General features: G+C 50.4%; 3 protein-coding genes across 4 annotated transcripts in view; 2 read left to right on the forward strand and 1 right to left on the reverse strand.

Annotated features, from left to right (window-relative positions):
- The window catches only part of SLC26A2 (solute carrier family 26 member 2), a 28,293-nt gene extending 25,659 nt beyond the window's left edge, over nt 1-2,634 (reverse strand). The window contains exon 1 of the mRNA XM_062188860.1: nt 2,559-2,634. The gene's annotated coding sequence lies outside the window, so the exon portion shown is untranslated. The remainder of the gene's footprint in view (nt 1-2,558) is intronic.
- Nucleotides 2,635-18,136: 15,502 nt separating this feature from the next.
- On the forward strand, nt 18,137-18,707 carry LOC133758537 (DNA-directed RNA polymerases I, II, and III subunit RPABC4). The gene has a single exon (XM_062189715.1). The coding sequence runs from the start codon at nt 18,202-18,204 to the stop codon at nt 18,376-18,378; it is 177 nt and encodes a 58-aa protein (XP_062045699.1). The 5' UTR covers nt 18,137-18,201; the 3' UTR covers nt 18,379-18,707.
- A 2,040-nt stretch (nt 18,708-20,747) lies between these two features.
- Nucleotides 20,748-24,766, forward strand: part of PDE6A (phosphodiesterase 6A) — a 65,343-nt gene continuing 61,324 nt past the window's right edge. For both annotated transcript variants that reach the window (XM_062189716.1, XM_062189717.1), the window contains exon 1: nt 20,748-21,221. In XM_062189716.1, coding sequence (XP_062045700.1) covers nt 20,748-21,221 — 474 coding nt within the window. The remainder of the gene's footprint in view (nt 21,222-24,766) is intronic.

The following is a 24,766-nucleotide window of genomic DNA, read 5'->3' on the forward strand; positions in this document are numbered from 1 at the left end:
GTTCTGTCACACTCTGCCCCCAGCCCACACCGTTTTCCCATTTTCCCATTTTGCTAATTGTCTGTCTTTCCCCCAGGGCAGTGCTATTTCCCTGAGCACCTTGTTATCTATGCACCTACTAATTCTTAACAAATACTTGGTGGGTGAACGGATGAATGGTAATGTAACAGCTATGTGAGAAGTAAAAAGGGGCTACTTTCCCCACGCTCATCTAACTCACCAACCCTCCACCTCACACACCATAACCAAGCTCTTCTCAAGACATGACAGCTTGGCAAGCATGTCTAGTGTCTGTGTTCACTAAATGTGTGACATCTACTCTCAAAAATTAACCCCTTGGGGCCAGCACTGTGGCGTGGCTGGTAAAGCTGCTGCCTGAAGTGCCGGCATCCCACATGGGCACCAGTTTGAGTCCCGGCTGCTCCACTACTGATCCAGCTCTCTGCTATGGCCTGGGAAAGCAGTGGAAGATGGCTCAAGTGCTTGGGCCCCTGAACTCATGTGGGAAACCGAAGAAGCTCCTGGCTCCTGGCTTTGGATTAGCACAGCTCCAGCTGTTGTGGCTATCAGCGGATGGAAGACCTTCCTCTCTCTCTCTGCCTCTCTGTAACTTTGCCTTTCAAATAAATAAATTTTTTAAAAAATTAACTTTTGTAAATCTAACCCTTAGGTCTTCAAAGTCTCTTGGAGTATGCTCATTTCTAGACCTTCCTCTAGGAGGCAGCACACTATAGCATCCTAGAAAGATTTTTCAAATACACAGAGTTGGTAAAACGCAGATTCTTAGGGCACTCCTGCAAGTCCAAGACTCTGCACTCTGGGTGACCGGGCACCAGGGAGCTTGAGGCCACATCTGGGGAATCAACAGCTGTGTTGTGGAAGTCAAACAGATCTCCACTCAGATCCCAGCTACAATGCGCAGCAGCTGATAGCACCAGGTGAAAATGGCGTTTTTTAAAAAAAAAGATTTATTTATTTATTTTAAAGTCAGAGTTACAGAGAGAGAGAGAGAGAGGGAGGGAGGGAGGGGTCTTCCATCTGCTGGTTTACTCCCCAAATGGCTACAATGGTCAAAGCTGTGCCAATCTGAAGCCAGGAGCTTCTTCCAGGTCTCCCACGTGGGTGCAGGGGCCCAAGGACTTGGGCCATCTTCTACTGCTTTCTCAGGCCACAGCAGAGAGCTGGATCGAAAGTGGAGAAGCCGGTTTCGAACCGGTGCCCATACAGGATGCCGGCGCTTCAGGCCGGGGCGTTAACGCGCTGTGACACAGCACTGGCTGAAAATGGCATTTTTGTAAAATGTGGGTAACACTTCCTAATTTTCTGGAAGGCTCACACAAGTACACAGCATAGTGCCCTGCACTTAACATTTAATAAACGTTAGGGGCCGGCGCTGTGGGGTAGCGGATAAAGTCACTTCCTGCAGTGTCGTTATCCCATATGGGCTCTGGAGGCTCCACTTCTGATGGAGCTCTCTGCTATGGCCTGGGAAAGCAGCGTGGGATGGCCCAAGTCCTGGGGCCCCTGCATCCACATGGGAGACCCAGAAGCAGCTCTTGGTCCCTGACTTCAAATCGGCGCAGCTCAAGCCGTTGCTGCCAGTTGGGGAGTGAACCAGCAGATGGAAATGCCTACTCTCTCTCTCTCTCTGCCTCTCTGTCACTTGGCCTTCAAATAAATAAATAAATATTTTAAAAAATATATAAAAATAAAGAAATAAAATATAACCATCAGTCTCTGCTCCACACTGTGCTTCAGAATCCTCAAGACAACAGAACTGTTTCTTTTCAATAGCTTTGGTTCTCCATTTCTTTCTCTTTCCATTTTCAAAAGCAAGAGTTTCTACTTTCCTGGGCACTGACGCCACAGCAGTTGTAGGTTTCACATAAAGAGCTACGGGGGCAAGGAGGGAAATGAGGTACTAGGAACGGTGCCGGGGCTGGGCTTAAGTAAGTTCTGCGCACTTGGCACGCCCGGGCGGTCCCCAGTCTGGGCCAGCACCTCTGCTGTGGGAGGGCTGGGTACGAGTCCTGGCTCTGCAACAGGACGTGCTGGGTAGCTTCAAGCAAGGTCCACTCCTCCTGCTTCTTGTCGGCGTCCCTCCGCATCTAACCACGCGGAATTCCCACTTAACTGTCTGGATGGGTCTGAAAGCAGCACAGGGACCGATTCTGTGGGCAACCCAGTGTCTAACAGCCCAGTCAATCGGTCCCCCACCCCGACCCCTCCTCGCCACCCCTCTCCATCTGTACAAGGCGGTGATGGCTCCTATCTTCTCGGTCCCGCTGCCGGCTCCCTGCGCCCCGGACGGCTCCGCGGGAACTCGGCCCCAACAGCAGCTGCGAACCGGCGAGGCGCGCGGGCACCCCGCGGAAGCCGTGCGGAGCGGCGCGGGGCGCGCGGCCGATCCCGGCAATAACCCCGCCAGCGCACGGCCGACCACCACGCCACCACGCCCGCGGCGACCGTCGGTCACGTCGTCTTCCCTCCACGCCTGGGTCCCAGCCCAGGGCGACCCTAGTGAGGGCCGCAGCGCTCCCTCGCTCGTCCCTTCTCACCTCTCGGCCCCGCAGCGCGTCTTCCACCGAGGCCGGGCAGAGGGGACACCGCGCCGCGGACAGGGGCGGCCCGCCCAGCGCCGGTCGTGCTTTAGCCGGCCCGTCCCCTTCCCCGCCCATCGCCCGGCCTCCGGAGGAGGCGGGAAGGGCCGGCCGGGACCCAGGAGGCGCGGCGAGGACGCGCCGGCCAAGAAGCGCTGAAGGCTGGAGCTTTGCGAAGGCCCGCGGCCGTGGCGGTCACGTGGCCCCGTGGACGAGCGACGCGACCGCCAGCCAATGACTCGGGCCGCAGCGGCGAGGGTGCCGCCCCCTGGCCGCTTTCCTCGGGGCGATTGGCTGCCCTGGGCAGACGGGGCCACACGGCCAAGATCCTTAAGGAGGTTCCTCCTGCCCGAAGGCTGTGAGTCATTGCGCGAGGAGGGCGGCTGACAGGTTGTTGGCCCTAACGCGAGCTTCAGGCAAACGGCCATCGAGGGGAGGCGGAAGCGCTAGCCCAGGGCCGTGGAGCGCCCTGGGTCTGTGGGCGATGCGGTCGTTAGCTGCTTCCCCTCGCTGCCCTTGTAGAAGGAGAAATCGAGGCGCCTGCCCTAGTACCATTCATGCTTCCCACAAAGATCCCAATAACCAGAAGACCCTTGTAAAATACACATTATGCTGTCAAAGTAACAGGCATTTGCAATCCTTGTTTAAAACTCTGAACGGCTTTCTCTGCCTGCTCCGGACCCCGGTCCCTTCCTCTGCACTCCCCGCCTTCCACACGGCTGACCTTGGCCCGCCAGCCTTTCTCTCTCTCTCCCTGCACCTGAGCACCGGCTGCAGCTACCCGGTTTCTTCTCGCCCTGCAGGTCCAGCCCACACTCCCGCCCCAGCCGGTCCCATTCTGTCATGTCTCTGCTTGATTTAATTATCCGATGTTGAGTGTGTTCATTTGCTCATTCTTCACCTTGTCGTAGCTTGCTGGGGCCCACTAGACAGGGGTGGGAGGTGGAGGCGGACCTGCAAGGCAAACCCGTAATCTTCCTCTGCACACCGGATTAAAGACCTAAAGGCCGCGCTTTCATAGTCAGAGGTGTCCCCAAGTTTCTGGCACCCATAGGATCAGATTCTGAAAGTCCCAACAGGTGTCAGGAATCAGAACACCTTCGTTCCATTCCTGATGCTGCCCCTCAACACGGAACAGGTGGCTCAGGTCAGCGGGCATTAGGGGGTCTCAGCTTTCTCAGGTGGTCGGTGGGCTCTGCCCAGAGGACAATGGGGTCAAGTGTATTGTCCCTCTCTGTGGATTTCTGGGGTTTATCGAGTGCCTAGGCAGAACTCTTGCCGTTGGAGCCCTCACAGAGGCTTCAGAGAAGGCGCTGTTTGGTGATCCTTGCTGTGTAGGTGAGGAAAGGAGACGCAAATGTTCTAGAGCTGGGAAGCCACAGCAGCATGATCTTAACCCAGTCACATATGGCTGCGAAGTCCACTCTCTTGGTCACTGCACTCCCTGTGCTGTTGTTCATATGGAAGACACCATCCTCAACCTTGCACGACTACGAACCTTAAGAAAGATGGGTCAAAAAAAAAAAAAAAAAAAAAAGAAAGACGGGTCATCTTGAATTATGGTGGTCATTTCCTTTTATTCCATACCTGCAAATCTGCATGACAGCTACGAAATCGAGGCTCCGGATCTCTACTTGCCAGCATCAAAAAGCTGAGTAGCAGATTCTGAGACGGGACACAGGTGGATTTCAGACTGGAGCTGTCTGTCAAATGTCCAAACCCAAGAGCTCACGCTGTACCCCAGTGCCAGGGGAAGGTGTGTGGAAGATTTTAGGTCAGCTATTGGTGCCTCTCCTCCCAGGTTAGCATCTCACGTTGCTCTCCAATATTGTAAACTCCTCTGCTCCCCTCCCCCCATAGACACACAATATCCCTGGGCCCCATGGAGCTGGACTTCAGTCTACCACGCCTATCTCATCTTCCTTAACAGTCTAAGCGGGGAACAAATAACCAGCTCCCTGCAAGGGAGAGAGTTGGCTAATCTGCCCTTCCTGATAACCGCAAGCCAGGGCCACTGGCCCCTCGATCTTTTTACCCCTCCTGTCTAAGCCTTAGCATTTTCCCTCCTTTTAACCTCAGGCCTTGGAGCAGGTGGTCACAGCCAGAAGGCCACATGGTACAGCTATGTCTCTGTTCCAAACAGCTTCCCAAAGACTAATGCAGTACTAACCGAGGGCCTCTGTCAGCCTGAACACTTTCTGTCCACTCACTCTTCCCAGGTGGGACAAACCACTTCCCTGAGGTCCCACTGGGCCTTGAGCTGACTCCTACTATTTCATGGGCTATTCCCAACTTACTATTTAGGATTCATTTTCACCACTGTAGTGTTTACTTTTTTCAAAGGTTTAACTCCGTTGTTCTTGGAAGCAGTTAACCGCCAAGTCAAGTGAACAAACTGAAAAGGTCAAAGGGAGAAGCTAATCTCCCTCCTACCCTATCCATTCTTCTAACCTTACCCTATGGCTCTCTGAGACACGCCCCTAGCCCCACCCACGTATACCTTGCTAGAGGCAAGCACGACACCTCTTTCCTGTGTTGCCTTCCAGGTCTATTCTGTTCGGTAGTTCTCAGTTCTGGCTGCATATTAGAATCTCTGGGGGGGAATTTTTAAAAGATGCTGACATTTGGATTCCCACCCCAGATACCATGATATAATTGGTTTAGAATGGACGCAGGCACTGATATACTTTTTAACCCCCCTCCCCCAGGAGATTGGAAGCTGATGTAGGGCTGGCATACCCTGTTCTATTCATAAACGTGATATACGTGACTGTGCAAAGGATCTTCACAAAGTTCATGGACAATACTTATTGTGAAAAAACGTTGCATGGATTTCAAAATGTTTTGCACCAAAATAAACTTATCTTTTAATCCCATTTCCCCACAAACTTTCTGAAGTACTCTCATATACACTCATTTATTTTTTAAACAAAACGGGGCATGTAATGTACACTATCCTTACTTAAAACAATATACATTATGCCTGGGAGATTCATTGTTCCACACAAGTGCACACAGAGAGGCTCTGGGCTCTGTGTAGCTGAGGAAATCACCCCAAAACTCAGGGACTTAAAACAACAATCATCATCTTGTTTTTCCAATAGTTCCTGTGAGTCAGGAAGCTGCTAAGGGTTTGCCTGGCTGCTCCTGGGGAGTCCTGCTGCTGGGGAGTCTCTGGCAGAGCTGTAGGTCCCTCTAGATGGAGGCTGGAGTTGGGACAGAATGGGGGGCAGAAGCACCCGATAGCTGTCAGGACAACCTTTCCCTTCGTGGAGTCCCAGGGCCTCTCTGCGTGGGCCAGTTTGGGTGCAGTCTGCGCTTCGAGGATGGTGGAGCCTTCACAAGCCAGGGGGTGCCATACAGCTTGCCAGGATCTAGCCTCAGACGTGCCACAGCTGCCTCACTTCTGTAGTCTGTCGGTTGAAAGTCATCAAACCTGTCCAGTTTCAAGGAGGGATGGGAATAGACCTCAGGTCACAATGAGAGAAGTGTCAGCATTGCATGGGAAGACGGGTGTGGGGAATGGCATGTACTGTCGTGGTCACAGCTACAGAGCACTCATTGTCTGGGTGTGTTAAATACAACTATAGGAGGCTATTGTTGTGGACTAAGATCCTGTGCTGGGCCCCAACAGATCAAACTACAAATTCAAAACAGGGGCATCCATGCTAAAGTTCCACTTGTCATCTGACCTTCTGAGAAATGAAGAGAATGAGAGAGCCAAATTCTCCAAACAGGCTAATCTGCAGGACAGGGGAGTTCCCTCTACCTCAACCCCCATATCCTTTAATCCTTACAAAAAGTAACCTGGAGGGATCAGAGGTTACCCAGTCCTTTCCCTATTGTTTTGTCTCACTCTTCGCACCTTACCAGGAACAATAATCTGGTATTTGTTGTGTTGGCTTTTCTCCGTTACTTTCCATCTATAATACCAAGCTCTTCTGCTTGGACCATGGGAACACATTCTAGTTTCTGGAATGACATGTTAACGAACTCTAGAATAAAAAATAATGCTAAATGGGGCAAGTGTTTGGTGTAGTGGGTTGAGCCTCTGCTTACAATGCCTGTATCCCATATAAGAGCACCAGGATGGAGTCGAAGCTACTCTGCTTCCCAACCAGTTTCTTGCTATTACATCCTCCAAGGCGCAGATGGTGGCTTAAGGGCTTGGGTCCCTGCCACCATGTGGGAGATGAGAACGCAGTTCCAGGCTCCTGGTTTCAGCTTGGCCCCACCCTGGTTGTTGCAGGCATTTCCTGCGGATGGAAGATTCTCATTCTCTCTCTCTTCCTCTCTCCCTCCCTTGATCCCTCCCTCCCTCCCTCCCTCTTCCTTTCCTTCTCCCTCCATCTCTCTCTTTCACTCTTGCTCTGCCTTTCAAGTAGATGAAAATAAATAAGCATTAGAAAATAAATCCAATTAAGATCTTTAAAGTTAATTACTGTAATTTTGACCTTTGACAGGTGTATTGTCATTTATTTAAGCATCGATGGACATTGATGTTGTTTCTGTACTTTTAATCTTATAAAGAACTCTTGGAATGACTCTACATATTCTTTCTTTGCCCTGGGTCCCCCAGGAGTTAGAAAGGGCTTGGCCCCGCCCGATCACCTGTTTCTCAGGGCCACCGGGTGGCAAGGCAGAAAACAACTATTCTCAGGCTCTAGTCTAGAAAGCACTGAGATATTTATTCATTTATTTATTTGTTTGCAAGGCAGAGTGACAGAGAGGAAGAGAGAGAGAGAGAGGGACGGAGGGAGAGAGAGAGGGAGAGGTATCTTCTATCTACTGGTTCACTGCTTGAATGGCTGCACCAGCCAGGTCTGGGCCAAGCCAAAGCCAGGAGCCAAGAACGCCATCCTGGTCTCCCACATGGATGGCAGGGGCCCAAATACTTGGGTTTTCTTCTGCTGCCTTTCCAGGTATGTTAGCAAGGAGCTGGATCCAAAGCAGAGCAACTTGGACTCAAATGAGCACTCCCTGTGGGATGCCAGCTGATGCCGCAGACAGTGCCTAACCTGCTACACCACAGTGCCTGTCCCGAGAAAGGAGATTTTTGAGAGCCTCCCCCAAGAATGAAAGAGGGACTGGGCTTTGCAGGATCTGTGAGTGAAAACTCCCTGGGCCTCTCCTTGCCCTGGGGCTGCTGGGGCCCCCTGGAACCATGGAACCTTGAGGTAGGAGGTTCTGGTCACAGCAAGGACCCCTGAACCCTGGCGAAGAGAGAACTGCTGGCCTTTCAGGGGTGACCAGCTTGGATGAGGGGCATTTCTAGGGGAGTAGAGAGGAAGCTTTGACAGGGCTGGACCAAGACAGACAGATCTTCACATGACCGGAGGTAAGGAATCAGTCACAACTACCAGTGAGATTGCATATCCTGCCAGCTCTGTGGGATAGGGCTTGGAGCATATAAAATTTGGAGAATAAAAATGAAATGTGACTCTCACACCCCAGGGTGATGGAGCACAAATCACTCTTACAAATATTTAGGTACAGAAAGCAATCTGTTATTGGACAGTTCGAGGCAATCCCAAGCCTCAGCATGACAGACTGGTACTTTCAGGGTCATGGCTAAGAGCTGTGGGAGTTGGTCACTCACAAGGAAGCATGGTCTTGGCATGAAAATATTGACTTGTCCATTGCTTCTTTACTCAAGCCCAGATTTCTGAACAGCCAGAACAACATCTCAAATGATTAGTAGTGATCTTGTTCTGGCTTTGGTCAAGGCTTCATCTTGTTTAGTTTTGTAAGATTTCTTTCTTTCTATATTTTTTTGAAAAACAGAGAGAGAGGTGGGGGAGAGAGAGAACAATAGCCAGGGCTGGACCAGGAACCAGGGACTCCATCCGGGTCTCCCATGTAGGGAGCAGGGCCCGAGTACTTGGGCCATCTTCTGCTGCATTTCCAGATACATTAGCCGGTAGCTGGGACTCCAACTGGCACTTTGATATGGGATGCCAATGTCACAGGCATGGCTTAACCTGCTGGGCCACAATGCCAGCCTCTTTTGGTAGAGTTTTCAATTAAGATAAGAAAGTAAGCAAATATGCAAAGCTTAACTACACAAATGTTTTATTTTTTAAAAAAGAAAGATTAGAAATAGCCTAAATGAGGGCCGGCGCTGTGGCGCAGTGGGTTAACGTCCTGGCCTGAAGCGCCGGCATCCCATTTGGGTGCTGGTTCGAGACCCAGCTGCTCCACTTCCTGTCCAGCTCTCTGCTATGGCCCGGGATAGCAGTAGAAGATGGCCCAAGTCCTTGGGCCCCTGCACCCACGTGGGAGACCCGGAAGAAGCTCCTGGCTCCTGGCTTTGGATCAGCACAGCTCCGGCCGTTGCGGCCATCTGGAGAGTGAACCATCAGATGGAAGACTTCTCTCTCTCTGCCTCTCATCTCTCTGTGTAACTCTGTCTTTCAAATAAATAAATAAATCTTTAAAAAAGAAAGAAAGAAAGAAAGAAATCGCCTAAATGAACTGTAGTTGGAAATACACTTAAATTATGGTATAACCCTCAGAGGACTTCTGTAAGCTATTAGAAATCACCTTGTGAGGCCAGTGCTGTGGTGTAGCGGGTAAAGCCGCCGCCTGCATTGCCAGCATCCCATAAGGGTGCTGGTTCGAGTCCTGGCTGTTCCAATTCTGATCCAGCTCTATGCTGTGGCCTGAGAAAGCACTAGAAGATGGTCCAAGTGCTTGGGCCCCTGCACCTGCATGGGAGACCCGGAGGAAGCTCCTGGCTCCTGGCTTCGGCTCTAGCTGATGCAACTAATTGGGGAGTGAACCAGCGGATGGAAGGCCTCTCTCTCTCTCTGCCTTTCCTCTAACTCTGACTTTCAAATAAATAAATAAATCTTTTAAAAGAATCACCTTGTAAAAGAATATTTAATGACACAGAAAGATCTTTATGCATATTGTCAAGCAAAAAAAACCTCATGGGAGGGCCGGCGCCGCGGCTCACTAGGCTTATCCTCCGCCTTGCGGCACCGGCACACCGGGTTCTAGTCCCGGTCGGGGCACCGATCCTGTCCCGGTTGCCCCTCTTCCAGGCCATCTCTCTGCTGTGGCCCGGGAGTGCAGTGGAGGATGGCCCAAGTGCGTGGGCCCTGCACCCCATGGGAGACCAGGAGAAGCACCTGGCTCCTGCCTTCGGATCAGCGCAGTGCACCGGCCGTAGCGCGCCCTACCGCGGCGGCCATTGGAGGGTGAACCAACGGCAAAAGGAAGACCTTTCTCTCTGTCTCTCTCCCTCTCACTGTCCACTCTGCCTGTAAAAAAAAAAAAAAAAAAAAAAAAAAAAACCTCATGGGAGGTTTTTTTCTTAACATTATTTATTTAGATGGCAGAGTTACAGAGAGGCAGTGAAAGTGTGTGTGTGTGTGTGTGAGAGAGAGGTCTTCCATCTTCTGGTTCACTCCCCAATTGGCCGCAACAGCTGGAGCCATGCTGTCCGAAGGCAGGAGCTAGAAGCTTCTTCCGGGTTTCCCATGCGGTTGAGAGGGCCCAAGGACTTGGGCCATCTTCCACTGATTTTTCCCAGGCCATAGAAGAACAGGACTGGAAGGGGAGCAGCTGGGACTTGAACTGGTGCCCATAAAGGATTCCAGTGCCGCATGCAAAGGCTTAGCCCACTATGCCACAGCACTGGCTCTCATAAGGGGTTTTGTTATAAAAATTACATAGTTGGAGATGTCCTAAACAACACTCTGGCCTCAGAATCAGCCCTGAAGGCATTCGGATCTGGCTGAAGAGCCCATGAGAGTATTGTAGGCATGGAAAGCCAAGACACCATGGAAAAGAAAAAAAAGACCTAAATGAAAGATCTCTGAGAATGAGATCCCAGTGGAAAGAACGGGGCCATCAAAGAAGGAGGTACCTTTCTCTGAAGGGAGGAGAGAACTTCCACTTTAACTATGACCCTATCAGAATAAGATCAAAGTCGGCGAACTCTAAAGGCTTCCATAGCCTTGGCAACTCATGACTAGAGCCTAGGGAGATTACTGACGCCATAAACAAGAGTGCCAAATTGTTAAGTCAGCAACAGGAGTCACTGTGTACTTACATCTCATGTGGGATCTGTCCTTAATGTGTTGTCTAATGTGAAGTGATGCTATAACTAGTACTGAAACAGTATTTTTACACTTTGTGTTTCTGTGTGGGTGCAAACTGATGAAATCTTTACTAATTATATACAGAATCGATCTTCTGTATATAAAGATAATTGGAAATGAAAAAAAAAAACCTGATGTTAAATTGGAAATGGCATAGAAAATTAATTTTTTAAAAATATTATGTGGAACCCGCCGGGAATTGCTGAGGTCACTGCGGGGCGTGCCCTTGGAAGGGATTAGCTTGACTCCTGATGGAGCACAGTTCATGCCCAAGAGAGCAGGTTGCTATAAAGACAGCGGGCTTTGCCAGGCGATTGACCTAGTGGTGACAATGCTGCCTTGTTTCCGGGCATCCCATCTTGAATTCGAGTCACTTCTCTGCTCTCTCTTTTTTTTTTTTTGACAGGCAGAGTGGACAGTGAGAGAGAGAGAGAGAGAAAGGTCTTCCTTTGCTGTTGGTTCACCCTCCAATGGCCGCTGCAGCCGGTGCACTGCGCTGATCCGAAGGCAGGAGCCAGGTGCTTCTCCTGGTCTCCCATGGGGTGCAGGACCCAAGGACTTGGACCATCCTCCACTGCACTCCCGGGCCACAGCAGAGAGCTGGCCTGGAAGAGGGGCAACCGGGACAGAATCCGGTGCCCCGACCGGGACTAGAACCTGGTGTGCCGGCGCCGCAGGCGGAGGATTAGCCTATTGAGCCGCAGCACTGGCCCTCTTCTCTGCTCTCAATGCAGACCTTGGAGGTAGCAAGTAATGGCCCAAGTACTTGAGTGTCTGCCACCAACAAGGGAGACTTATACTGAGTTTTCGGTTTCTATCTTTGGCCTTCCCCAACTCTGGCTATTGCAGACATTTGGGGAATGAACCAGCAGATGGGAGGTCTCTGTCTGCATGTCTGCTTCTCTTTCTCTGCCTTTCCAATAAAAAAATTTTTTTTTCTTTTAAAAGAATAAGAGCAAGCCTGGCCCCTGAACATCGGCATTCCTCATGAGTGCTGGTTCGAGTCCCAGCTGTTCCATTTCTGATACAGCTCCCTACCCATGTGCCTGGAAAAGCAGTGGAAGATGGCCCAAGCACGTGGGCCCTGGCCACCCACATGGGGTACCGGGATGCAGTTCCAGGCTCCTGGCTGGCCTGGCCTGCCCCTGCCATTGTGGCCATTTGGGAGTGATCCAACGGATGGAAGATTCTCTCTCTCTCTTTCACTCTCACTCTCACTTTTAATTAAATAAATCTTAAAAAAATAAACAATTAGGGGCCAGCGCTGTGGCATAGTGGGTTAAAGCCCCAGCCTGCAGCATCGGCATTCCATATGGGCACTGGTTAGAATCCCAGCTGCTCCACTTCCAATCCATCTCTTGCTGTGGCCTGGGAAAACAGTAGAAGATGGCCCAAGTCCTTGGGCCCCTGCACCCACATGGTAGACCTGGAAGAAGCTCCTGGCTCCTGACTTCAGATCAGCTCAGCTCTGGGAGTTGCGGTCATTTGGGGAGTCAACCAGTGGGATGGAAGGCCTGTCTCTCTCTGGCTCTACCTCTCTATCCTTCTCTGTAACTCTTTCAAATAAATAAAATACTTATTTTTAAAAAATAAACAAATAAAAAGAGCAAGTCTGGACCCTGAGCCCCGGTGGCTCCCTGTGGTATTACATGATCTCCACTCTCAGGCAAGTCCCCCTACCATGGTGCTGTCTGCCATGATGTGATGATGCTGGAAGGCCCTCCCCAGAGCCAAGCCCATGCTGGCACCGTGCTCTCAACTCTGCTGAACCAGGAGCTAAATAAGCCTCTTTATAGTGCACCTAGCTTCAGCCAGCTGTTCTGTTACAGCAATAAAAAACGGACTGAGACATCCACAACGTTCCCACTTCTTCATCACAGAGAATTTTCAGAAGCTGAGCTTTGGATCAATGCACACAGGCCTAACTTTTACGTCTCTCACCTGTGGGCCCCGCTTAGACCTCCCCATCCCCCAGGTAAAACAGAGAGACCTTCCCAGAGCAGTCAAACACTAAGACACAGACCCAACAGGAGACCCATCCAGCTGAACAGACACTCGGTCCACAGGTGGCTGAGGTCTGCCATCAGCTTGAAGGCCAAAGTCGTGGTAAGATGAGGGTGGAGACTAGGCAGTTCTGGAAGCCAGCTCTCGGGGAAAGGAAGATGGGCTTTCCTCCAGTGGAGCCTAAGTCCACATTTAATGCCAGGGAAACATCCCACACGGGAGCACTCAGCGTCCAGTTTCCTACAGGGTCTCAATGACACACCAAGCACCCAGGCTTCCACTGCTGTGTCTCCGGGTCACACCGTGTCCCTTCCACTTCTTCTTCTACACCTGCTCATTTCTCTCCCTTCTCTCCAGCCCTGTCCTGGGCCAGTTCCTCATTCCTCTAGGAATGCTGCGACAGCTTCCTCGTTGACTCGCCAGCCCCAGATGCATCTTCATATATAAATGCTGATGTTTGAGTCCTCCCTGCTGTGTTCTTCACTTACATACCTTCAGTGTCAGCAAGCTCACTGCCTGCGGTTGTTATAGTAACTAATCATGATTAATACCTACTATTAAAAAAAAAACAGTATGGATTGTCATTTGTGTAGTCATTGACAGTTTTATATGCTTCAAATGATTGTTCACCAGGTGTATAACTTTGCGCTATACATTACATTATCTTGTTTAATCTCTACAACAGCCATGTAAACTAATTCTAATTTTGCAGATAAAGTGAGGCCTAATGTACACAGATAGCAAATGATGTGTACAAACTCATTCCCAGGCCTGACTTCTGCCCTCTAATGATTTTTTTTTAAGATGTAATTTATTTATTTGATAGGCAGAGTGACAGAGAGAGAGAGAGAGAGAGAGAGAGAGAGAGAAGGGAAGGGGAGGGGAGGGGAGGGGAGGGGAGGGGAGGGACTGGAAGGGATGGGAAGGCAGTTGAGGGGAACAGAAGGGGAGTGGAGGGAAGGGGAAGGAGTGGAGGGGAAGGGAGTGGAGGGGAAGAGAAGGGGAGTAAAGGGGAGGGAAGGGGAGGAGAGGAGAAGGGAGGGGAGGGAAGGGAAGGGAAGGGAAACCTTCCATCTGTCAGTCCACTCTCCCAAATGTCCAGGAGGCTGGGTCAAGCTGAAGCCTGGAGTCAGGAACAAAATTAGGAGGCAGGTGTGTGGTGCGACGGGTTAAACAGCTGCTTGGGACTCCTGAATCCTGGATTAGAGTGTGGTTTGAGTCCCAGCTACTTCGCAGTTCTGATACAGCTTCCTGCTCATGTGCCTGGGAAGGCAGTGAAGGCAGTGGATGGAGCTCTGCCACCCATGTGGCAGACCAGGATAGACTTCGTGGTTTCTGACTTTGGTCTGACCCAGCCCTGGCGGTTGCAGGCATTTAAGGATTTAGGGAGTAGACCAGATGCAGACATGTGTGTTCTCTCTCTCTCTCTCTCTCTCTCTCTCACACACACACACACACACACACACACGCAGCATCATTTATGAAAACCCCTAGACAGAGGGTATGCATTTGGGATAGTGGTTAAGACACCATGTGGAATCCCCCAGATCTGCTCCTGATTCAGCTTCCTGCTAACGAAGATCCTAGGAGGCTGCAAGTGATGGCTCACGTGTTTGGGCTCTTGACACCCATGCAGAAGACCTCGCTTGAACTCCAGGCTCCTGGCTTCATACTGGCTCAGCCCTGGCTGTTGTAGGCATTTGGGAAGTCAACCAGTGAATGGGAGATCTCATTCTCTCTGTCTCTCAGCCTTCAAATAAATAAAGGAATAAAATTGAATTTCAAGTCTTTGAATCTGAGATTTCACTTGTAGATATTTTTACCTAGAAATACAAGGCTGGGGGCCGGCCCTGTGGCATAGTAGACTAAGCCTCCACCTATGACACTAGCATCCCATATGGACTGGTTCATGACCCAGCTGCTCCTCTTCCAATCCAGCTCTCTGCTGTGGCCTGAGAAAGCAGTAGAAGATGGCCCAAGTCCTTGGACCCCTGTTCCCGCATGGGAGACTTGGAAGAAGCTCCTGGCTTCTTCAGCTCAGCTCAGCTCAGCTTTGGCCATTGAGGCCATTTGGGTAGTGAACCAGAGGATGGAAGACTTTTCTCTCTGTCTCTGACTCTACCTCTAACTCTCACTCTGTTACTCTACCTCTCAAATAAATAAATAAATAGAAGCTTTCTAAAAAGTCAACTACATAAAACATTTAAAAAAAAAAAAGAAATACATGGCTGTTCATTGCGATATGGTTTCTAAGACTAAAAAAGTTAGAAACAACCTAAATATATAACTATGGAGCAAGCGTTCTCAGAGGAAGTGATTTTGCACTCCAGGACTTTGGGAAATGTTGAGACACTTCCATGTGTTGCGATGTGAGGGAGGTGTTACTGCACATGGCAGGTGGAGACCAGGAAGGCATCCCACAACGGGCGGGTCAGCCTCGCACACAGCAGGATCGCTGTACCCGGAGAGCCAGCACTGCCAAGGCTGAGAGGCGCTGCTGCAGAGGGCTGCGCCGCGGCCCCCGGCCCCTCCACACGGGGCAACGCTGTGCGCTCCCCAGAACTGGCTGGCACGGCTGGTGGGTTAACCCACGGCTCAGTGGGTTGAGCTGCTGCTTGTGACAGCAGCATCCCAGATCAGAGCGCCTGTTCTAGACTGACTGCTCTGCTTCTGACCCAGCGCCCTGCTAATGGCTTGGGAAGGAAGTGGAGGATGGCCCAAGTGCTGCCCCCTGCCACCCACATGGGAGACCCAGATGGAGTTCCTGGGCTCCTGGCTTTGGCCTAGCCCATCTCTGGTCGTTGCAGCCATTTGGGGAGCAAACCAGTAAATGGAAGATCTCTCTCTTTCTCTCTGTCTCTCTATGTCTCCCCGCTTTTCAAATAAATATCTTTAAAATATTAATAAACAAAATCAATGTATAATACCTCTGAAAGATGCTCAAGACATTTTGTAAAGTGGGAAAAGCATGTCACCATTTGGAGCTGTGTTTAAGTGCAGACACATATACACACACAAAGAGGCTTCAAAAAGTCTGTGGAAGAATGGAATTAAAAATTAATGTAAATTTTCTATGAACTTTAAAAATATTTATTTAGGGGCCTGCATTGTGGCATAGCAGGCAAAGCCATTGCCTGTGACTGCAGCATCCCTTTTGCACTGGTTTGAGTCCTGGTTGCTCCACTTCAGATCTGGCTCCCTGCCAGTGGCCTGGGAAAGGCAATGAACCATGGCCCAAGTGTTTGGGCCCCTGCTACCCATGAATCTGGGAGAAGTTCCTAGCTCCTGGCTTTGGCCTGGCCCAGCCCTGGCCATTGCGGCCATGTGGGGAGTGAACCAGCAAATGAAAGATCTCTCTCTCTCTCTCTCTGTAGCTCTTTCAAATAAAAAAAATATTTTTTTATAAAATATTTAGTGATTTATTTTATTTGAAAGGCAGAGAGATGGGGGAAGAGAGAGAGAGAGAGAGAGAGCGCGCGCATGTGTTTCTATCCTCTGGTTCACTCCCCATACGCTTGCAACAGCCCAAGCTGGGCCAACCAGAAGCCAGGAGCCAAGAACGCACTCCAGTTCCCTCACATGGATGGCGGGGACCCCGTTGCTTGAGCCATCACCTGCTGCCTCCCAGGGGATGCATTAGCAGGAAGCTGGAATTGGGAGCCAGAACTGGGACTCATCTCTAGACACTCTCATATGAGATGCAGGCATCTCACACAGTGTCTTAACCATGACCCCAAATGTCCACCTGCTAAGAATGTTTTGAAGCCCCTTGTATATATGTCTTCTCCAGGAAAACATTTTTTAATTATACAAAAAAATATTGGCAAGGGTAATAGTAGGATTATGCTTGATTTTAATTTTCCCCTTTGCATCTTTGGTATTTTTTTTAAGATTATTTATTTGAAAGTCAGAGTTACATATAGAGAGGGAGAAACAGAGAAAGAAAAAAGAGATAATCTATCCACTGGTTCACTCCCCAGATGGCCACAATGGCTGGGGCTGAGCCAGGCCAAAGCCAGGATCCAGGAGCTTCATCTGGATCTCCCACATGGGTGCACAGATCCAAAGGCTTGGGCCATCTTCCACTGCTTTCCCAGGTACATTAGCAGAGAGGTGGTTTGGAAGAAGAGCAGGCGAGACAGGAACCAGCACCTATATGAGATGCTGGCTTCAGAGGTGGCAGCTTAACCTGTTACACCACATTAAGTTATATTAATCAAGGACATTTAAGACTTAAAAATAAAATATAAAATACTGAAGATCAAAGATGTGCAGGGTAGCATTGCAAGGCTTAGGAAATCAACCCTGATAGGTGCCTGCTCTCATGAAACCCACAGTGTAGCGGGAAAGACAGTAAGACAAGGGGGCACAAAACAAAGTAATTTCTGATAGTAACAAATGTGGTATAGGGCCGGTGCCATGGCACAGTAGGTTAATCCTCCACCTGCAGCACTGGCATCCCATATGGGCTCCAGTTCTAGTCTTGGCTGTTCCTCTTCCAATTCAGCTCTCTGCTGTGGCCTGGGAAAGCAATAGAAGATGGCCCAAGTCCTTGGGCCCCTGCACCCACATGGGAGACCAGGAAGAGGCACCTGGCTCCTGGCTTTGGATTGGCGCAGCTCTGGCCATCGCAGCTACCTGGGGAGTGAACCAGTGGACAGAAGACCTTTCTCTCTGTCTCTCCTTCTCACTGTCTGTAACTCTATCTCTTGAATAAATAAATATTTTTAAAAAACAAATGTAGTAAAGAAAATAAACAGGATCATAGGAGAGGCAGGAACTGAGAGTTGGGGTGGTTGGGGCTAAGATAATCAGACATAACCAGCATGACCTGAAGTCTTTTCTTTTAAAATGAATTTAATTATTTGAAAGTCAGAGTCATGGAGAGAGAGAGAGAGAGAGAGAGAGAGAGAGAGAGAGAGAGAGAGAGATCTTCCATATTCTGGTTTACTTTCCAACTGGCTGCAATGGCCAGGCCAAAGCCAGGAGCCAGGAGCTTCTTCAAGCTCTCCCACGTGAGTAGCAGGGGCCCAAACACTTGGGCCAGCTGTCTTTCCATTTTCAGGCCATTAGCAGGGAGCTGAATCTGAAGCAGAACACCCAGGACACAAATGGGCACCCATACGGGATGCTGGAATTGCAGGCTGTGGCTTCACCTGCTATGCCATAACTCCAGCCCTTTGTGTTGAAGTGGACAAGGACAGCTGAGAATGAGAGGTTGGGTGGAAGACTACCATCAGTTACAGCAGAAAATTTTGGAGGAGCTCAGGTTGCTGCCAGACCATGGGGGAAGGCTTTTCTTTTATTTAAAATGTATCAATAAATTGTGGTCCATCCATCCAACGGAATACTATGGAACAATGAGAATGCATGAACTACCACTACTACCACTATACCCATAAGAATAGATTAATATCACCGGAAGTTGACAGCGACGCTGCGTATTGGGACCAGATGCGGAGTTCCTCTGTGCTACACAGGGACTGACAATGGATGCCCAGAAAGACGTTCAGCCCCCGAAGCAGCAGCCAATGATATATATTTGTGGAGAATGTCACACCGAAAATGAAATAAAATCCAGGGATCCAATCAGATGCAGAGAATGTGGATACAGAATAATGTACAAGAAAAGGACAAAAAGATTGGTGGTCTTTGATGCGCGTTGAAATGTGCATTCAGAGGAATATCTTCATTTGTACTTGCATTTGCTGTTAATGTTTCTCATTGTACGGCTTTTGGTTTAGCATTTTTTTGAACTACATATGATTTCATTTTTGAACCATATTGTATTTAGGTATCTTTTAATGTAAAGAAGTTAACTTACATGACTTATAATTTAATTTTATTGTTTATGTAATGTGACACAAATGAAGGTTAAAATTACTTTCTTCAACTATACTTGCAATCAGAACCTAGAATCATCTGGGGTCCTTGTGAAAAATGCAGATTTTTAGAGCCCTCTGAAAGTCTAATTAAATAAATTCCTTGGAAATCACTGTAAAAAAAAAAAGAATAGATTAATATCACAGTGTAACATGGAATACAAAAATCAGAAAGCTAAGCTTTAGTGTTAGAGAACCAAAATGTATACCACTGGGTAGGGGTCACCTTTGTACACAGTGCTGGGTGGGTGCAGTGCTCCAAGAATTTATTACACCCTTCAACAAAGGAAGCAATCCACTTTCCACTCAAGTTCATTTACAAAGTCCAAAGTTTATTTACAAAGTTCAGTTGTCTATAATCATGCATTCCATGGGGCTGACTAAGTAAAGATGTCAGTATCTACAGCATGGAGATGTCATGGAAGCTACAGCCAAGTTCATCCAAAAAGAAAAGTGTTCCTTCCCACCTGCCAGCATCCTGGCCTTTTGACATTCACTGATAGCAGCATCTGGGCTATCGTGTAGATTTCTCACACCAAGAAGGCTCAGGTGGAAGCCAGGAAAAGTGCATGAAAACAGCAAGAAAAAGATAAAGTAGATTGAAAGAAAACAGATTTTTGAAAGTTAAGCCTCTGTGGAGGGTCAGTGTTGTGGTGCAGCAGTTAATCCACAGTCCACAAGGCCAGCATTCCACATGAGCACTGGTTCAAGTCCCGGCTGCTCCACTTCCAATCCAGCTCCCTGCTAGTGCACCTAGAAAAGCAGTGGAAGATGGCCCAACTGCTTGTATCCCTGTCACCCATGAGAGAAGCCTGGATGGAATTCTAGGCTCCTGGCTTCGGCCTGGCCCCGGCCTGGCAGTTGCAACCATTTGGGGAGAGAGCCAATGGATGGAAGATCTGTCTTTGTCTCTCCCTCTCTATCAATCCATCTCTCTCTAACTCTGACTTTCAAACAAAATCTTAAAAAAGAAAAAAGCCTCAGTAGAAAGAATAGAAACCAAACTGCTAACTGGACATTACCTCAAAGCAGCAACATCATGGGTGATTTTGTCTTCTTTGTGTATTTTCCATAGCAAACATGTATTACTTTCGTAATAAAAGAAAAACTATGAAAGGTGTATGTGTGTGTGTGTGTGTGTGTATGTATGTTAAACATACACTTATTTGAAAGGCAAAGTGACAGAGAGAGCGGGAGAGACAGATCTTCCATCCTCTGGTTCTGTCCCCCAATGCCCACAACAGCTGGGGCTGGAGCAGGCCGAAGCCAGGAGCTAGGAACTCCATCCTGGTTTCCTATATGCGCGGCAGAGACTCAAGCACTCGGGCCATCACCTGCTACCTTCCAGGTGCATGAGCAGTAAGCTGGATAGGAAGCAGAAGCAGGATTCAACCGCAGGCTATCTCACATGGGACATGGGCACCCCAGCAGCAATCTAACCCACTGCGCCACAGCACCCATGCCAGCTGTGCTGCTTTCCTGAGAGCTGTTAGAGTGACGACATCAGGGAGGCACTGAAATCTGAAGCTGAGAAGATCTTAGATACGAGACCCACACTGGACAGGAAGGACGCAGGCCAAGCGGTGGCCATGCAAACCGCAGGCCCACACAGGGGAGGCTTTGGGAAAGGGAGAAGAGAAGGTGGGAGAGAGGGGTGAGGGAAGGGCAGGCTGGGGGGCAGCGGTCTCTCAGCCCCAGCCATCCCTGCCACAAGGAGTGAGAGCAGCCGACTCGCCAAGAGAAGCCGAGGCACTCGGGCTTCCACGTCACATGGTTAAGAAAAGTCCCGCAGAGGGCAGACCAGCACCCCTACAGCACCCCTGTGCCGCCGCTGCGTAACCTCTGCCGGGCTGGTGGCTGAGCACGCCCCCGGCTCTGCACAGAAATCCCTTCCAGCTCTACGCAGACCAAGGTGAAAAGGAAACTCTCACCTTCTCCCACCTGGGGCCCGGAAGCATCTGGAGCACACTGATCCTCATAATCCTGGGTCTCGGGCAGTATTAATGACTTAATCTCCCGAGCTTGCTCCTGCTCCCACACGGTCCTCCGGGCAGAACCCGAGGAGGCCATCCGCCTTGCTGCAGGCTGCACAAGTGCCCTCGCAAGTCCTCATCTCAGCTTCTCCGGCAAAGGAGCCCGTGGGGTTCCCAGCCATGGGCGAGGTCACGGCGGAGGAGGTGGAGAAATTCCTGGACTCGAACATTGGCTTTGCCAAACAATACTGCAACCACCGCTACAGGGCCCAGGTGCTCTCGGACCTCCTGGGGGCCAAGGAGGCAGCCGTGGACTTCAGCAGCTACCACGCGCTGAGCAGCGTGGAGGAGAGCGAGGTCATCTTCGACCTGCTGCGAGACTTTCAGGAGAACCTGCAGGCCGAGAAATGCACCTTCAACGTCATGAAGAAGCTGTGCTTCCTCCTGCAGGCAGACCGCATGAGCCTGTTCATGTACAGGACCCGCAACGGCGTGGCGGAGCTGGCCACGCGGCTCTTCAACGTGCACAAGGACGCCGCCCTGGAGGACTGTCTGGTGGTGCCCGACTCCGAGATCGTCTTCCCCCTGGACATGGGTGTCGTGGGCCACGTCGCGCACTCTAAAAAGCTGGCCAATGTCCCCAACACAGAAGAGGTATTCTCTTCCTTATGTGAGAGAGCGTAGTGGGGCTGTGTGCCCAACGGCTTGCACCTGTGCCGGGGGCAGGGGTGGGGGCAGGGTGCTGGGGGCAGGAATGGGGGAGCTGCTGGCCGCCAACAGCACCAGGCTAGGGGTGGGGGGCAGGAACCCAGCACGTCTCTTTAGGCATTACTTACTCAGAACTTTGTTTTGAAAAAAAAAAAAATATTTCAAATGTCGCAGATGAGCTTGGAATAGTACAAAGAACAGTGTCTCTTTCCTGCACACTCACCAGTCATTCCCATCTTGCCACATCAGCTTCTCTCTCCATTTCCCCCCAGCCATTTGGGAGGAAGTGGTAGCCATCGTGACCTTTCGTTTATAGGTAATTCACTGCGTGTTTTCCAGGCCAAGGGCCTTCCTTATGGATCTATAGTGCAGGGAACGAAGCCAGGAAAAGGAACAGGGGTACAGCACTGCAGCTGATAACCAGCTCCTGTTCCGTCTTGGCCAGCTGTCTGCCGACGCCCCTGAGCGCCCACCGCCTCTGTAGCTTCCTGGGAGCGGAAGCGGTTGCTCGGTGTGTCCACGAGGCTGGTAGTTTGGAAGGCTACAGACCAACGTGTCTGATGTTTCTCAGTGATTCCGCTCAGCTTATGCATTTCTGGCAGGTGAATCACAGAGGTGATGCTGTTTTTCTTCACGTGCTGTGCCAGGAGGCGGGCCGATGGGCTGGCCTGTTCTGGAAACGCTAACCTTGGTCACTGTTTCTCTAAGAGTCCTGTGCTCCCTGGGACTCTACTGCGAGTTCTAACAAACACCTCTTTGGTCATGTGGCACAGATTACCTCCCCACTCTCTGGACGCCAACTGTTAGAGGATGCACTGCAGTTCTCCCCCTAGCCCTGGCCCAGGCCAACTCCTACATATCCTTAAGATCTCAGCTTAAAAGTCCTGTCCCCGCCCACGCCACGGCTCACTAGGCTAATCCTCCGCCTTGCGGCGCCGGCACACCGGGTTCTAGTCCCAGTCGGGGCACTGGATTCTGTCCCGGTTGCCCCTCTTCCAGGCCAGCTCTCTGCTATGGCCAGGGAGTGCAGTGGAGGATGGCCCAAGTGCTTGGGCCCTGCACCCCATGGGAGACCAGGAGAAGCACCTGGCTCCTGCCATCGGATCAGCGCAGTGCGCCGGCCGCAGCGCACCAACCACGGCAGCCATTGGAGGGTGAACCAATGGCAAAAGAAGACCTTTCTCTCTGTCTCTCTCTCTGTCCACTCTGCCTGTCAACAAATAAAATAAAAAATAAAAATAAATAAAAATTAAAAAAAAAATAAAAAAAGTCCTGTCCCCAGGGAGACCCTCTATGATCCACTGTTACAGTCTCTGCCCTAAACCCACTGGTCAAAATAAGCCCTGGAGGCCAGGGACCACGGCTGCCTCTTTCACTAGCATTTCCCACAGGACCCAGCATGTCTGGTGCAAGGTGGATACGCATTGGACATCTGGTTGTTAAAGACTCACAGTCGAGTAATGACATGAGAATTTGTTTAAAATTTTTTACTTAGTGGACTTCAGCAGCTACCATGCACTGAGCAGCAGGAAGACAGAGACAGAGACCTCCCAAACCCTGGCCCAATTCCCAAACGTCCACAGTAGCTGGGGCTGGGCCAGGCCAAAGCTGGGAGCCAGGAACCCACGTGAGAGACTTGGATTGAGTGCCCAGCTCCAGGCTCCAACCCTGTGGGTGTTTAGGGAGTGAACCAGTGGATAGGGGCTCTTTCTGTCTCTATGCCTCTCAGGTAACAGTAATTTGAAAATCAAATAAGACAAAAACAAGGCCCCTGTGGGAAATATACTGGGTGAACTACCCCAGGGGGTTAATCTCCCTTAGCATCTCCTCCTGGCATCGAAAGCGGGGCAATTTTCCTCCACTCTCCCAACTAGATTAGAACCAACTCCATCTCCCTTTGACTCTCTCTAACCCGTCACCAGCGAGGATCGTCTCATTTCATCATTGCGAGAATCCTGTCTCATAGCCCTTACCATCCCTGTTTCTCAGATAATGAAACTAAAACCCAGGAAGCTTATATAAGTTGCTCGGGGTCACACAGCTAGTGACAGATTGGCCATGTGAACCCAGAACTCTGGCCTTGAGTCCCTACTGGTAAGTGCCCTGTTATTCCACACTTTTTCCCTATCTATAAAGTGAGGTCATGAACTTGGGTGTTTTTAAAGAAAGGTCATTGCCAATCTTAGAGCAGAGTTCAGATCTGGTGCTCTGGAGTCGGCTTGGGGTGTGAGTATTGACTGTCACTCTCTCTGAGTATGGCCCTGCAAGCCAGCCAGCTACCTGGGCTCATTTCCCAGTTTGTAACGCGGGCTGAGAACAGCTGCCTCCCGCGTTGCTGTGAGGACTAAACGTGAGAATGATTCCACACCTAGCCATGCTCTGGACGCCCTGAGAGGCTCACACTGGCAGCTCCTGTCGCCTGTTATTATTGGGCTTGGGTGGTGCTTGCTAAGGATCTAAGTGGAATTCGGAGAAGAATCCAGTCTCACCACGAGGAGTGTTCAGTGTAGACTGCTTTGTGGGCAGAGAAGGGAGATGCTGGAGTCTTCTCAAGCCTGGGGGGTTGAAGGCCCCAGGACTGAGGGAGCGTCTCTAATTCTAAATGATGGTGCCTAACAGTGTGCTGAGCCCCGCTGAGGGGTGCCCGGTGCCTCCTGGCCAGCCCCCAGCATCCCCCTGGAAGCCACCCCTGTCCATCTCTGCAAGCTCTCAGGCCCGGGTCTCTCTCCCTGGCCATGACCCAGGCCTGGGCGTGAAGACAGTGCAGGCAGCCACCCTGGTCTACTCAGTATTGGCTTCTGTCCTCCTTGAGAACTCTTGATTTAAAAAAAAATTATTTATTTATTTGAAATGCAGAAATACAGAGAGAAAAGGAGAGGGAGGGTGGGAGGGAAGGAGAGAGAGAGAGAGAAAGAGAGAGAGAGAAAGAAAGAGAGAGAATCTTCCATCCCCTGGTTTACTTCCCAAATGGCTGCAATGGCTGGGGCTGGGCCAGGCTGAAGCCAGGAGCCAGGAGCTTCTTCCAGGTCTCCTGCATGGTTGCAAGGGGTCCTTTCCCAGGTGCATTAGCCGGGAGCAGCCAGGACTCAAACCAGCATCCACATGGGATGCCGGCACTGCAGGGGGAGGCTTAACCTTCTATGCCACAGAGCTATCTCCCTTACTCAATTCTTGGCCCTGGGCAAGGAACAACCTTCCTTGCCAAACAGTGACTGGGAGTTGGGTAGAGAAAGAGGAGGAAGGTGGTATGCACTGTTGTCCGGTTCAACTCTGAGCACCAAGTGAGGTTTGTAGCCTCCAGACTCTTCAGAAGCATGCGGAATGGTCACACTCCCTGCACTGGAACCTGCAAATGGAGTTTTCCAGGGCTGCAATGCACCTCCCCACTCCCTAGCAAATCCCTACTCATCCCCGCCATCTCCTCTGGAAGCCTTGCCATTTGAACTGCCAGAGGAGATACTAGCTGTCTGGTTCCGTTTTGATAGCGCTTT

The sequence above is a fragment of the Lepus europaeus genome, chromosome 4 (genome assembly GCF_033115175.1).
Source record: "Lepus europaeus isolate LE1 chromosome 4, mLepTim1.pri, whole genome shotgun sequence".
NCBI lineage: Eukaryota > Metazoa > Chordata > Mammalia > Lagomorpha > Leporidae > Lepus > Lepus europaeus.